Source organism: Bolinopsis microptera, chromosome 11 (assembly GCF_026151205.1).
Source record: "Bolinopsis microptera isolate Bmic1 chromosome 11, MBARI_Bmic_1.0, whole genome shotgun sequence".
NCBI classification, from domain to species: Eukaryota; Metazoa; Ctenophora; class Tentaculata; order Lobata; family Bolinopsidae; genus Bolinopsis; species Bolinopsis microptera.
The window spans coordinates 7,305,539-7,320,986 of NC_087082.1; the positions used below are offsets into that span (position 1 = coordinate 7,305,539).

General features: G+C 36.5%; 1 protein-coding gene across 1 annotated transcript; it reads right to left on the reverse strand.

Moving 5' to 3' along the window:
- Positions 1 to 222: 222 nt before the first annotated feature.
- On the reverse strand, positions 223 to 13,609 carry LOC134822920 (uncharacterized). Its single transcript, XM_063834196.1, has 31 exons — positions 13,417 to 13,609; positions 12,946 to 13,115; positions 12,463 to 12,627; positions 12,195 to 12,294; positions 11,907 to 12,027; positions 11,321 to 11,480; positions 10,978 to 11,117; positions 10,709 to 10,783; positions 10,452 to 10,535; positions 10,260 to 10,342; positions 9,993 to 10,075; positions 9,710 to 9,811; positions 9,434 to 9,547; positions 8,377 to 8,484; positions 8,161 to 8,274; positions 7,749 to 7,850; positions 7,435 to 7,545; positions 6,611 to 6,775; positions 6,171 to 6,474; positions 4,671 to 4,885; positions 4,196 to 4,358; positions 3,875 to 3,985; positions 3,198 to 3,357; positions 2,789 to 2,974; positions 2,452 to 2,607; positions 2,095 to 2,250; positions 1,832 to 1,924; positions 1,534 to 1,683; positions 1,144 to 1,305; positions 726 to 868; positions 223 to 289 (listed from the first exon to the last, which is right to left on the reverse strand). The coding sequence occupies exons 1-31, from the start codon at positions 13,554 to 13,556 to the stop codon at positions 283 to 285; spliced, it is 4,143 nt and encodes a 1,380-aa protein (XP_063690266.1). The 5' UTR covers positions 13,557 to 13,609; the 3' UTR covers positions 223 to 282.
- Positions 13,610 to 15,448: the final 1,839 nt, after the last annotated feature.

The window sequence follows — 15,448 nt, forward strand, 5'->3', positions numbered from 1 at the left end:
TTATAGTCATATTATTGCTTACAATTTTATGAACGCATAGCCGCCTGCGGCTTTAGTTAGATTATATCACGTCATAACATCATTTTAATCCTAGCAGAAAAAGGCATTGTCCCCAAACTGGATATCAAAATCGTCTTAAATTTCTTCAATTATTATTGTTAAAAAGTATAATATTGAACTCTGTAGTAACATTATTTCATCTGTATAAGGCACAGCCTCGATGGTAGCTAAAAATCAGACGTACGATCAAATCCCACGTTTCAAGGATCTCCAGTCTCACACTCATTGGCTGAAAATCATTGTGTTAGAATACTAAACACGGATTTATTTGGATGTGAATTTCCCTGAATTTCTATTAAACCGAGCTTGCCGCACTATACTTACATTAATCAGTTTAATTTTTCGCAAATAACAGTGAAAATGCAAGCTCAACAACACAATCCTACACCACACAGTAGCAATGAGAAATGCGGCATTTTTCCAGTAAGCTTACATTTACCACTTATTAGCCAATACTGTAATTTTGCAGGGAAATTGTAATACAACTTGTGGAAAACCAAGTCTTAAGTTATATCACCTATGCAACCGATAGACGATATTATTTACCATCAATGATAGATTTATACTTCAACATTAATTTACCTTTCCGATTTTCAAAGTAACCTGAATACCTGATGATGGTGATATACCTCACGCTCGAAATTCTTTAAAAAATACAGACTTACAATCCAGCGATTATATCTTCCTTGGAGATATCATCAGGGTGTCTCTCCTCCAACTGTAAGAAGTAGGTTGCTAGGCTACCAGCCACCAACATATGGAACGCAAGGACTAGTCCCAATAACCCTTGTGACATCCACGCTAGAGTCTGGAGGGAGAGGGAGGGTTTTATAAGTCAGGTGTAATGTAGAAGTACGGTAAAACCCCAATTAACCGCAGCCATTTCCTTCCCCGAAATTATTGATAAATGAAACCAAAAAACCTTAAAATATCAGTTGCGCTTTTTTCAATCGTTTTTTCAATAATGATATTGTAAAATGAAATGACAGATTCAGTGGCAGCGCCTAATAAAACTAAGGGGTGGCGCTGTTAACACACACAGTCAATAAATAAAGGGACAGTAATTGTGATAATATGGCGTACCATAGCAGAGACCATGTACCCGCAGAAGTAGTTCATTGTATTGTCAAGAATCTTAGAGATAGGATAACACACAGCCAAGGTATTCTGCATTGTTTCGTTCATCTGCCAGGTAAAACAGCTAACCTCGTTGTGAAGTACTGGCTGCCAGTAGTCAATATAAGTCTGAAACAGCGGGGTAGATTAATTAATAGTAGATTAATTAACTAATAGAACTTGTTCAGCTGCATCTAACTTCTTCGTGTTAAGTTAGTAAGTTTTAAACCTTTATTCAAATCTGCTTTTTTCTGCTGTGTAAATTACCTTACCTCCGTCTGTTTTTGGTTGGGACTAAATAGTTGGCAGTTGGGTTTCACGGATAATTATTTATTAATTAATTAATGATAGGTATACCTGGTTGATGATATCCCAGGAGAATTTGACCCCGTCGTTAAGAAGATTCTTGTTGGTAAAGTCGTACTCTTCCATCAGCAGATTTATGAACTCTGGACCGTACTTACTCCACTGTGCCTCTACCAGACTAGCTTTATTTTTCATGTCTAACTGATGAATGAGATATGGATCACGTTCATATAGTATTTTTATCTTAAGGGGTAGTATTTGTTTATATTCCAGCCGATGTGTTTATATATATTATATAATATATGTATGTATTATTTGAAATAGACTGAACAAATTGGTAGAAACTTACAATCGCTGCCTTCTTTTCTGTTATGGCGTCCACCCATTCAAGACAGTAAAATTTATGAAAGTTCCAAGTAGCATTTTCGTGAGTAAATAGATGCTGAAAAAACGATTAGTTTTAAGTTTTCATTTTACAGTTTATTGATTAAAACAATCGATCATTTCCCCACGCGAAATAGTGTAAAAAGGAAAATGTTGGCAATTACTGACTGCAGTTTTAATTCCTTTATTTGTTTAATATAACTTATTTAAGTTAATCTCCCAGTCTACCTTGCAATCGAACACTTCTCCCTCTGTTTCAGTAATTTGTGCACCGTATGGTTTGAAAGCACTGCAGAAATCTTTATTATCTATCTTTATCTTACTATCTGATTCGGACTTTGGGCTTATCTCGTCAAACGTTACCTCCATAAAACCGTTTGCTAACTGAATTTTTACAATTTTTATGATTTCGCAAAGATTATAAGATTCTTAATTATCTTCACTGCAGACTAGATAACTGATAACTGAAGAAATCTATATCAAATGCCTTTAGAAAATCAAGAATGAAGTTTAGTTATAAGAGAAAAACCTATAATATCATGATTAAACAAAAACAGTAAAAATTTACACAGCAAAGAAACGCACGTTATTTTTTAGAGTTTTCCAAGAGAGCTGTGTGGCAAAGCTGACATTCCAGAAAGTTAGCCATTCCACAAGTTCAGGAGGGTAGGCTGGGTAGTTGTTGAAGTTAAGAGACACGTCGTTCATCAGCTGCGTTACCGTGTAATCTATATTCAGCGACTGAGGAGTATTGACAACTTTTAAAACAAATCTTCGTACTAAACTTTCTCTCAAATTTAGATTTGTTCTTACCGTTTCATCCCCGTAAATATTGTTAACAACGAACTATTACCTTATCATAACGTCATTACAGTCAATTAGAATTTCTGATAAACCACAAATTAAAAACTAATCAATTAACCTCGTTGAGTTGCATCATGGACACAAGATCATAATCTGAATCGTTAACGAGTCCCAGAGAATACCACAGGGTCTTGTTATCCCGGCACCTCAGCCACAGATCCTTGAAGGTCATTGGGTAGGTGTCATTTCCTAACACTGCACGTCCCAGCACGGAGTAGTCAACTATCACTTTATCGTCAAACAGCTGTAATGAAGTCAGTGTAGGTTGTGTGAGTTGTGATTATTTGCCACACCAAACTGTTGCTTCTGCTTTAGTGCCGTCAGTATAATAATGATCATGCACAGGGACCAGGGTAAGGTAAATTTTAAAAGTTTAAATTAACGTGGCTTTAAATTGACGTTTTATAAGAAATACCCTTCTTATTTTGGTGGTTTTAACATTTTCAAACGGACTTGATATGACTCACCCTGAAAAGGGACTCATTGTAATAATCTTTACAAACGAGACTGAAGGCTGTTCCAGGAACGAAGAAGAGAGTAGCCATGAAGAGGTTGATGATAGCCATCATAGCGGCCCAGTAGGAGGATAACTTTATCAGCCTTCCCCCCATACTACACGCTGATGTCCTGAAAAAGGTTGGTACACACTATAATCTTACAATATAGCATAACATTAACACAATCAAACAAAACAAGCGGTTAAACTTTCTGCTACTGTATTATTACAGTAGTAGTATTGTATATTAAGTTACCCGTCCGTTTACTTCATGTGCAGAACCGTTCATTTACAAAACCAGACTCAGACCTTAGACTGACGTTACCTCAAATGAGGGGGAACACCTCAGACTGACGTTACCTCAAATGAGGGGGAACACCTCAGACTGACGTTACCTCAAATGAGGGGGAACACCACAGACTGACGCTACCTCAAATGAGGGGGAAGTGGGGAACACCTCAGACTGACGTTACCTCAAATGAGGGGGAACACCTCAGACTGACGTTACCTCAAATGAGGGGGAACATCTCAGACTGACGTTACCTCAAATGAGGGGGAACATCTCAGACTGACGTTACCACAAATGAGGGGGAACACCTCAGACTGACGTTACCTCAAATTAGAGGGAACACCTCACTCTGACGTTACCTCAAATGAGGGGGAACATCACTGATGTTACAGTATCCCATGCAGACACCAGCTACAGCTAAACAGGCCGACAACATGCAGAATGTCACTATGAAGATCGTCCCAATGTTCCTGGGAGAGGATATTGGTTAGTTACAGTCATCACAACCTAGCATCTGTTAGCTCGAATGGAGGAGCTTCAGAGAAAGAGAGGTCAGCCGAGATTTTAAACGAGGTCAATTTCTAAGCCAGGTCTCTCCCCAGTGTTATTGCTTTCCTCTACAATACAGTGAATATCAATCTATTTTCAGTATGACTCACTAAAAAACAAATCAAGATAACCTGATATTATCGAATTTGCTGGCGTCACTGTCGGATGAAATGCTGGACAAAATTGTTGTTTTGAGCTTGTCGAACACTTCGTTGGTCTCGTTGAATCTCTGTTGTATTGTTTCGAACTGAGCCGTCATCTCCGCTGCTGCTTCATCAAGAGAGAAGTACGCCTCTGTGATACAGATAAGATTAGATAACAGTCAGCATAGCACCGAACAGATTGATGAATGATGACAATATGTTCCTTGGTTATTAGTATTCACTGAATATGTGTAATGGTGTAATTGCTAGACAACAGACACTCGTATATCGTGTCTGAGGTCTTTCAGTTCAGACACTCTTCTTAAAAATCTTAAAAGAGTAACATATTATAAAGGACCAATATTGACAAAAACAACTTCCTCGTTGGACACAAATAATTATCTGTCAAGGATAAGTCCATATCATTGAAGTGCAGAGAAAAATACTCTACGAGTTTTCTTACCCTTTCTTGCTAGGTCAGATGTTTTCCACATTGTGAAATCTGATGCAGTAGGTATATTTTCACCATACCGTTTCTTCTCCAAAACAGTACAGGTTGGGTATTGGAAAGCAGAGGAGCCTCTAGCTGTAGCTTCTTTCAGCGCTTTGGCCGTGGAGGGAGCACAGAAAGGTACTTTACAGTACTCCCAGTCTGTAGCTCCTGTCCCTGTGAAGCACCTGCAAGAAGGGTTGTAGAGTGATGGAGGTCCATTCTAAAATAATCAACAGTGCCGCAAAGACCCTATTTAGACAGAAAATGCGTGGCTTCATTACACGTCACTCTTCTGCAAGTTCCATCTAGTTGGGTACTAGGAATGCAACCTGGTCACATTTTAACAGAGACTTAAACAGAAAATGATCATGATAGAAGCAAACAATTTGAAAGATTTTTAATAGGACATTTTCAAATTTCAGTTTTCGACGAAGGAAAATTTTGGAAGATTTTCAAATAGAAGTTTTTTTGCCATTTCCTTGACCGAAATTTCACTGTTTTAACTTAATTTTTCTTGAATGACTCAATAATGAGTTTACTGTGGAGTGTGGATGCACTCGATTGAGGTGCTGAAAGTTACCTTACTCGGGATTATTACGACGGGTTTATTAACGACCGGTTAAAATATGGTTCGGGAAAAATATGGCGAAATTGCTCAAAACCCACCACATTTTCCCGGTCGCCATTTTACCGGTGTCCAACCTTTCAATTTTAGATTCAAAAATTTTGTCTCAGATGTAAATTTCCTTATTAGAGATAGGCAAGTTTAGAAATTTTCGCATTGCTCAAACTTGTGAAGCAAGTCGAATTATCAATAATTGTTGAAAGTAGACAGAAATAATGACTCGTGGTTAATCAAACTAGATAGAAAATAATTTTTAACATTAGAAGCGTAACAACCAGATCGATATAAGGATAAAGGGAGAGCTGTTTAGTCTTCCAATAAGTTGTAATCATCTTCTTTATCTTCATCTGGATCATCCCTTTCATCATCCCCCCTTTTCTGAGCCTGGAACTCGTAATCATATGCCGCTCTTAGGAGTACCTTCATTTTGTCAGCTAAAGGTGCGACAAAATGAAGAAATTAAAAATTGGCCGATTTAAATCAAATTTGACAATAAGGATATATGACAAGAATTGGGCAAAAAGGTGAATTTTTTGCAATTTTAGCCAAATGAAGTCGAAAAACCTACAACAAGTGTCCCAATAGTCTTCTTTAGTGAATATAAGACAACGATTAAAATATGAGCACCCATACCCCTTGGGAACCCTAAAAGCTGAGTCGGCGGGTTTATTAACGACCGGTGAAAATGTGGTTCGGGAAAAATATGGCGAAATTACCCTAAACCCGCCACTTTATCCCGGTCATAATAATCCCGAGTAAGGTAGCTAACCGTAGAAAACTTTGAAATAGGTCTTTATCTTCGGTTAGTAACATAAATATGAAATGGAAATAAACACTCCACTTACCAAGCTCGTGTCTTGACATCATTGTCTGTTTTAGTTCCATACAGCCCCTTTTGAGGGCTAGGATTCCTACAGAAGTTATGTTGAAAAGATATATCTTCAATATCATCCAGATAATACAGCCCAGTGTAGCCCTGGTCAGCCGCCCAGGAGTCCCACGTGGCTCCTTCTTCTCCTTCTACTGCCACCTGAGCCCACTTCTTACAGTCCGTTCCTTTCACTGTTACGGAGATATTCCCACGGTAGTCCGACTGGTTCCCGCCGGGTTGTATTTTATCTTCTTTGTATATTTCTTTTGGTCCGCACTCTGATATGGTTAGAATGATAGGCTATGAGCTGGTTTGAGGAAAATTCTTAAAAACACATTGCATTTGTTTTCTTGTTATAACTAATTATTCATCAAATTAACAAATTAACAAATTAGTTAAGCAGATATGACTTACTTGTATAGTCAGTATTGTTGGTGTTAGGATCACTTTGGTCAAGGGCATACTGAATACTGACACAGCAGTCTCCCCAAAATAGCAATGTAGCTGTGTCTTTCACGCGACATCCTTCAGGATCCGAACAAGTGATTTCCTCCTTTATAGTGAGCTTTGGTAGTATGGCTGAGGTAATGATTCGATAGAAGATGAATAAGAAAATTAAAAATAATCTATTGATACACAAATTATTTATATAATACTAATAGGGAGGCTGGTCTTGTAACAAACTATGATTTAAAACATAAACCTATAAACTAAAACTCAACTGGGCTCTCCTATGTCACCAAACTAAACCAATAAGTAATTTCAGATTATTATATTTTTCTATATTAGTATAACAAGTATATTGACGTATATAGTAGTGGATGGTTGAGGGGGTTTCAAGCACAGGTCACTCTCAAATCCTAAAGATAAGCAGTGGCCTTCGGCAATTGAAACCTCTTCAAACCTCCCCTGATTTATTTATTGTTGATATTGTTTGATTGTGCCGTAAAAATAAATATTTGTTTTATTAAATATTTGTTTTATTAAAACAACAGCCACTTTGAAATTCACATCACGTGATGTAGTGAGCAGATCACGTGATGTAGTGAACTGATCACGTGATGTAGTGAACTGATCACGTGATGTAGTGAACTGATCACGTGATGTAGTGAGCTGATCACGTGATGTAGTGAACTTATCACGTGATGTAGTGAACTGATCACGTGATGTAGTGAACTGATCACGTGATGTAGTGAACGATCACGTGATGTAGTGAACTGATCACGTGATGAACTAACCACATGCTCCTGATACCCAGGAAGTATCATCATCTGATAACGTGAGCACTCCCTTCATCAGATAGTACTTGGTTACACCGCTAGCCACTTCTTTTGTTACACCAGTGCACTCTGAAAGGAAGGTATTGTGGGCAAGTCACAAGTGGGCAACAGTAAGAAAAAACCAATTGGCAATTATGTAGTTGTAACAATTAATATACTGTGATACTGTATAATTATTAATTAAGCACCATTAATTATTAATTAAGTCTTATTAACGAAGATGTAATTGTCGGATTAATATCTTAAATACTACTCGTTTTCTGGATTAATACCTTTGTTAACAGTACAAGGAATTTGAGCTTTACTGAGATCGTCGTAGCCTGTCTCACCCAGTTTCTCACCCAGACTCATCTTGGTGTGTTCACACCACGTGACTAGTAAAATATAGTTACAAATTAATTAAACTGATTATATAAAAATACAAAATAATATAATTTTCCTCAAAAACTGAATTACTATTCAATGGCTAAGAGGTCATAATATATTAGATTAAATATGAATTACTGCTTAAACCAGTTATCAATCGTTTTATTAAAAAATGTCCATCTTGGAGATCAAAGTACAGTTAGCAGTTTAAATTAATATGCTATACCCAGTTGCTGCACTGCCCAAGATATGAACATTACAATTATTCTAAAAGTAATATTATCTAGCTGATTATCCAAATAAAGATTGGTAACTGACCACAGGCCCCGGTGACCCAGGAGGTGTCCTCAAACAATGAGGCTGTCAGCGAGCCCTTGCCCAGATAGAATTTGGTTACCCCGCTCCGCACCTCTTTTACTACTCCGGTGCACGCTGAAAATAAGGTGATAGAATATGTTCAAAACATTACCGTACCGTTGAAATGACAAATTTCATTCAAACAAAAATGTAATAGGGTGAATTCCCCCATCATACCTTTGTCAGCGGTTGCAATACAAGCGTTTTGGGTGGTTTTGAGATCGTCGTACCCTGTTTCAGTGAGTTTCTCATTCAGGTTGTACTTATCATGCTCGCACCAGTCAACTGTACAATTATATCTTATTACTAATTGTATGAACCTATAAATATGGAGTATAGGGGTCTTACTAGGATATGAGCGAAAAAATAAACGTTTAACGCTTGCCTTAAGGGGGCCGGGGGGTCTTCATCAAAATTCTCTCGAAATTGACTTTATAGTTGTTTCTGGTAGAAGGGAGTGATATCTACCAGCTGCTTTTGGTCCCATGAAAAATATTGTTCCTAGCCGAAATTATCACCGGTCTAAGGTCAGCGCTTATGTGTAATTGTATTGCGCGAGCGATTTTCAATCGCAAATTCTGAAAATCGAGTCTAAAAATCTATCTTCTCCTACATTTTTTGAGTAATCACCCTGAAACTTTCAGGATATGTTTTGAGATAGGCCTTTAAAAAATTTTTATTCAATTTTGAAAATCTTGGACCTCGTTTTTTTACGATTTTTTCAGGTCCAAGATTTTCAAAATTAAATAAATTTTTTTAAAAGGCCTATCTTAAAATTTTGGCTTGAACGATCTCTTTTAAATGATCCCTAGAACATATCCTGAAAGTTTCAGGGTGATTGCTCAAAAAATGTATGAGAAGATAGATTTTTAGACTTGATTTTCAGAATTTGCGATTGAAAATCGCTCGCGCAATACAATTACAAATAAGCGCTGACCTTAGACCAGCGATAATTTCGGCTAGGAACAATATTTTTCCATGGGACCAAAAGCAGCTGGTAGATATCACTCCCTTCTACCAGAAACAACTATAAAGTCAATTTCGAGAGAATTTTGATGAAGACCCCCCCCCCCCCCCCCGGCCCCCTTAAACTCTTAAACACGATCGGGATGTTTTACTTTTATCAAAAATTATATTTTTGGGTCGGAGAAAACATTGGCCACACTCTACATCGAGTCCAATGTTTCATAATTTAAATTAATTCAATTAATTTTGATGAATATTATAAACTGACCGCAGGCACCAGACAGCCAGGAGGTTTCATCTGCAGCTTTATCAGCTGCAGCCGCCGTCAATACCCCCTTCATTACAAAGTATTGGGCTGCTAGCTTTGTAACTCCAGTGCACGCTGAACAAATGTTATAGTGCAGGCAAGTGGGTACTGTGGTAAAATGAAACAGTCGTACCATACCATTCTGTTAAAATGACAAATTAACATTGAACCTAAAATCAAATTGTTGGACTATTGAAATCTATAATATACATTTTGGATGATTATCAAAAGTAATACCGGTGTTAGCTGTGCAAGCATCTTGAGCGAGCGGTAGAGTGAGGTATACGTCCTCAGTCAGCTTTTCAGTTAGGTTGTATTTTGCGAACTCACACCACTCAACTGTACGATAAAATCTACTTATAGATCATACAAGGCTAAAAATATGGAGAATTTAACAGGATTTGATTTCAATTTGACGATGATAATCTCTGTATTCTTAAAAAATTGAATTATTTAATTTCTCAAATGATATTATATCATGTTTGATACAAAAGTATTTTTTCAGTATAACATAAGGTACCTGCAGCCACTGTCACTGTTATCTTATCATGCTGTGTGACTAGGAGTTTACCGGTTGTCAGATCCGTCAACATGCACGTTCCTCTGTTTTTATTATAACAGTTACAAATTACAAAGTTGAAAATTACTTGTCTACTGTCAGATGAATTAACTGTGGATTGTGGTTTCCCTTCTGTATTTTGAGAACACAACTAATATGGAGAGCATCATCTCAAAGTTGCTGCTCAAAATTTAGTTAGTATTGAAAATCAGACAGTGCAACTCTTACGTGTAAGAAGGTTGTTTACTATAAAACTTGGTGTCCTTCGCTTCTAGGGTTCCGTTGTGGAAAAACTTTCCGTTAAAGTAAGCCTGTGTAGAACCATGTGATTATGAGTTTATTTAAAACCTCGGAAAGTGGTCAAGACTTAAATGTAACCAAATCAATTGTACAGTTCAAATAAAAGTGGGACTGTATTACCGATCTAGCAAGAGCCCCCAGGGCACCGTTTTCTGCTATGTTAACCACGTCCTCTTTAGCTTTAATTACCTCGTCGTAGAACCACTGTCCAGAAAGTTTATAAATTACAGTTTCCAGGAAAAATACACAATATCAATACGCTTGTTGGGCTTGAGCACCAAAAATCTTGAAATATTATTGCTCTGCTGAACAGTAGATGACCAATGACATCTGAAAACCATACAAATAACTAAATAGATTGGTGACATCAAACATACCTTGGCGGGATCAACTGCGGTGAGATAGCTAGGGTTGATCTCTTTATCTGAGTCACACTTGGCGCTGTTCGCTGACTGCATGAAAATTTAAATTATTTAATACTGATACTCAACTTTTTGAGGGGATATGTTTCAGAATTTTTACAACTGTAAGTTGTTAAGCGCAGTAACTTATTCCTAATATATACCAGTATACATAATGTTAAGTGTTTTTATGAATAATTATATTTCAGTAAGAATAGTAATGATGGAATAAGAAAAAGACTCACTGCGGAACACCATTTTTTAATAGCTGTTAAACAAGTTTTAGCTTCTTTTAACTTTGTAAGAAGAGTGAACGTGGTCTCGTTTTCCGCTGTATATTTATCATAGAGGTTTACTATGTTTGCTTTTTGATGATTTCCTATCACTGAATAAGTTAGATAATATAAACAGGTGATAACATCAAATTCACAAGACAAAATTATAGATTTTTCTCTTTTTGGGCAGTCCCATTAATTAACAAATCACCGTATTATACGTAGAATCACAAAGACACTGCACATAATTAGATAACTAAACAAGTTATCTCATGAAGATATGATCTAAAAATAGCTTCCAACAAGCACCTACTGTCAGCAACCATGAGAGATTTGTTGTACATATCCGACACATTCTGTGCTATCTGAAGGTACACGTAACCAGACGCATTGACCACAGCTTGGTTCATGCGAGTCCTTAGTATTCCCAGTTGGGTCTTCTTGTAGTCTTCCATAAACAGCACAGTCATTTGCTGCAGTGGGTATAATGTATAATGTATAATGTATAATGTATAATGTATAATGTATAATGTATAATGTATAATGTATAATGTATAATGTATAATGTATGATGTATAATGTATATAATGTATTATAATGTATTATAATGTATAAACAGCACAGTCATTTGCTGCAGCGGATCGTTAAGTTGCGAGTATAATGTAGACAATTATTAAGTAACAAAAGGTAGTTGGTCAGTAACTTATATTATTAGACTTATATTAATAAATATACTTGTGGCAGTTGTGGGGAAAAGCAAGAAATTCTCACACTTTTATACCAGTCCTTTTTGCTATCAAAATAGGGTGCATGATATAATATGGCATAATTTATCGTTTATACAGGACTGAGCAGGACATTAAAAAGATGAAATGGTATATTTATAATAGTAAATTTACCTCTTCAATATTTTTAGTAAAGTTTTCTGTGACCTCCACAGTCCATTGAATGTGTCTTGAAGCTTCATTTACATTATTTGAGATGTGCGTATTGGCAACCCACGCAATGATACAACCAAACCTTGAATAATGTCAGTGTTATTACGACCAGTTAAGTTGCAACTAGTCTATTTCACAAAGATGACAATCACGATTGAAATAATAATTACATATATTTTTTAAATAATGATCTATCTATAATTTAGATAATACAATATCAGAATTAAAGAAAAATACATTAAAGCTTACATTACAAAGACAGTAAAAAGAGACAGTAGGAACGATAAAATGAATCTCATAGAACCCTGACTGTCAGCAATTCTTTGACTTTTCACCTCAGTGATGTTTCCTGTAAAATTCGGAGATGTTACAGCCCTAACAATGGATATTGAATGTATGATGCAATAAACCTCCAGCTCCCGGGCCTCTGGCAAAACTAGATCTTAATTTTTCAGACGTATTATTATTTATTATGGTTTATGATGGAAAGCGAGAAGTAAAACCAAGATTGACTTACCTGTTAATTTGAGTGACCAAAAGATTATGTAGAAAACGAGAATAAACGTAGCAGTCAGGACCCCGATAGCGATAATCACCGCTATGGTGAGTTGGTATTCTACTAATTTTAGTATTTTTGATAAACTGTCAATAGGAGATAGTTCCATTGCCAGTGATACCGTTTCTGAAAGACGGTATTATTATCGGGGATATTATCATGCACATGGTCTCCATATTTGAGGTTACCTTGTGTACAGCCTGCATGATAAAGTGAATCAAAGACCTCGATATCATTGGAGAACTGGAAAAAAAAATATTTGAACATTTGTAGCAACAGGTTAGTGGCGTAACGAAGGCCCCCACGGACCCCTGCTGTAATAGTCAATTTCAGCAGGGTGCCTAATGGTAACGTTATGCCACTGCAGCAGGTACAACTAAAACTGTCAAGTTATCCTATATCTTAAAATGTGTTACACCAGATCAGTACTAAAGCCACATTTACCAAAGAGTGACTTTCTGGTTATTACATCTAAAAAAGCATCGCCAATTGTTTTGAATACGCTCAATGTCTTGACATCATAATTAGTTCCGACATCAGTAATAATAGGAGGTACTATTGGATAGGGACGAAGTTCATTCTCACAGGTTTCTTTGTTGTACAGCTTTGATGCACTGAAAAATGAACCATAATGATTTTGTTACTTAGTTAAGTACATAGTTAAGTTACTTAGTAAGTTACTTAGTAGGAATAATTTTGGAATCCAAATTGATTCTTGTGGAATAAAATTCAGTCAGTCACAAGGACAAATCACTGGCTTGAGAATGATTTTGATTGCACCTTAACCAAAATTATCCTTACTCATTATGACACAATTAAAATAATAAAGATCAAATTTATTGAATTTAACGGATTCATAAATATAAAAGTATTTCTCTTGAAGCATTGGAATTTAAGCTTAAATGACACACTTACTTTGGCCACCTTTTCCAGTCGGTGTAATCTGGTGCATCTCTGATATGTCTGCTGCCCTTCTTTTCGACTGACTTTAGATCCCAACCATATGAGAGCAAGGGGATGGAAGTCAAACTGATCACCACAGTCCAAAGTATCATTGTTAGTCAAAATACCACTTACATTGTGGATTACCTTGTCACCATGCTAAAATACAAATCATACATGGTAATTGATTACAATACGTCCTATAACAATAAATTGTAGGTTGTTTCCATTCCACAAGATTATTATACTGCGTCAATTATGACAGCAATAATTCTCTTCATGTTAAATCTGAAATCGAAAGCTTTTAGCTTTCAAATCAAAATCTTAAGGTGAAGCTACTAAGTTGAATGATGTTTTTCTACCTCAAGTCCTCAACTACAGTTCTATCAGCATGATATAATGACTAATGAGGTGACAAGTAAAACTTTTAGCAGTTTTCAAAATTTAAGTTTTGCAAATGCAATTCTCAGGTTTCTCATTGATGTTTATTTTTTGCCTTTTTTTCAATTATTCGCATTCTTTCGAACCTCCTGCTACTCATCAATATCAGAGATCTCCTCACAGGAATTTACCTGCTTTGCATCGCAATTGTGGATTCCATTACATACGGAGAAGAAAACTGCAAGCAGCAACATGCGTGGTTATCAAGCACCATGTGTTCATCACTTGGAGTGGTAAGTACATTTGGGGCGTAAATATTCCTTTTTTCCATGACTCTTTTCAGCGTGTTCCGTTTGTTTGAAATTTTCAATTTGATATTTAATATGTTAGAAAACCTTTTATTGAAAATCGCTGGTTTGATTATGACTGTTACTGTTCCAAGCCTTATGATTGCTATTGAGCCTCTTATTTTATTCTTTGAAGATTTGTTTGTGAACGGAATTTCATACAACCCTAACATGAAACTGTTTTTACCTTGTGTGGATTTTTTAAAAACTCACTTCGGTGTTATAGAAAGTTTCTATGGGAACGTAAGGTTGCAAGGTGACACGTCATGGCAACGCATAAACTCACTGATTGACGAAATGTTCACAAGTGACTACAACAATGGGACACTTGACCGAAGGAAAATTCATTTTTACGGTGCTGATGGTGTTTGTCTTTTCAAGTACTTTGTCCAGAACAATTATCCACAAAAAGCCTTTTTGTGGCTTTGCTTAGGAGTTAACTTATTCTGTTTTTTTGACAATTTGCTTTTGCTATACTATAAGCTCATCATTGTGAAAACAAAAAAATTGGCTGAAACTTTGGAACTCAAAGAAATCTAACTTCATATCAAGCAATTGCATAGAAACTTCTATTAACTTGATAAAATTGAACCAAAGCACTATTAGTACAATCACAGGCAGCTGACTTAAAAGATACTTGGACTCGAAACAATTTTAAATTGCAGTAATCAAATTGCAGTCAAACACACTTACTATTACTATCATGATTGAACTATAAGCTGAAAAGCTTTCAGATCGTTTTTTACCACTTGCTGAATTTTTTTAAATAATAAATATTTGCTCTAACCAGAGCCCTCTCCACAGGAGGAGCTAAGTGCAAAGAAACTGTCACTAACTGCTACAAACTGCTACTAACTGCCACTAACTGCCACTAACTGCCACAAACTGCTACTAACTGCTACAAACTGCCACTAACTGCTACTAACTGCCACTAACTGCTACAATCGCGCCCACGCATTTGCGCGCGACAGTAGCAGTTAGTGGCAGTTAGTGGCAGTTAGTGGCAGTTTGTAGCAGTTAGTGGCAGTTTTATGCGCGTCGGGATTTCAAATCGAGCGCTCATCATTTATATAATAGCAAGTCTGCAGCGCTTAGAGCTGCATTGTTGACTAAACCAGACTGTGCACGTTGCGCTAGATGTCAAATGTTGCAGATAGCGTATACGTTTTTTAAAACTATGTTTTGATTTTATTTGACTTAACTGTACTTGTAGTAAACGGTCGGCCGTTTTACAACACGGCAATATGACTGCTTGTGTTAGTTTCGACATTAAGTAT

Bases quoted from the DNA above. Each gene is read 5' to 3' on its own strand.
- LOC134822920 (XM_063834196.1), bottom strand. From the start codon at position 13,556: ATGATACTTTGGACTGTGGTGATCAGTTTGACTTCCATCCCCTTGCTC. The intron at 7,546-7,748 runs GTATTAATCCAG...CCTTCCTTTCAG, and splicing joins TCCTTGTACTGTTAACAAAG to AGTGCACTGGTGTAACAAAA. The intron at 6,475-6,610 runs GTAAGTCATATC...TAACCATATCAG, and splicing joins CAACAATACTGACTATACAA to AGTGCGGACCAAAAGAAATA.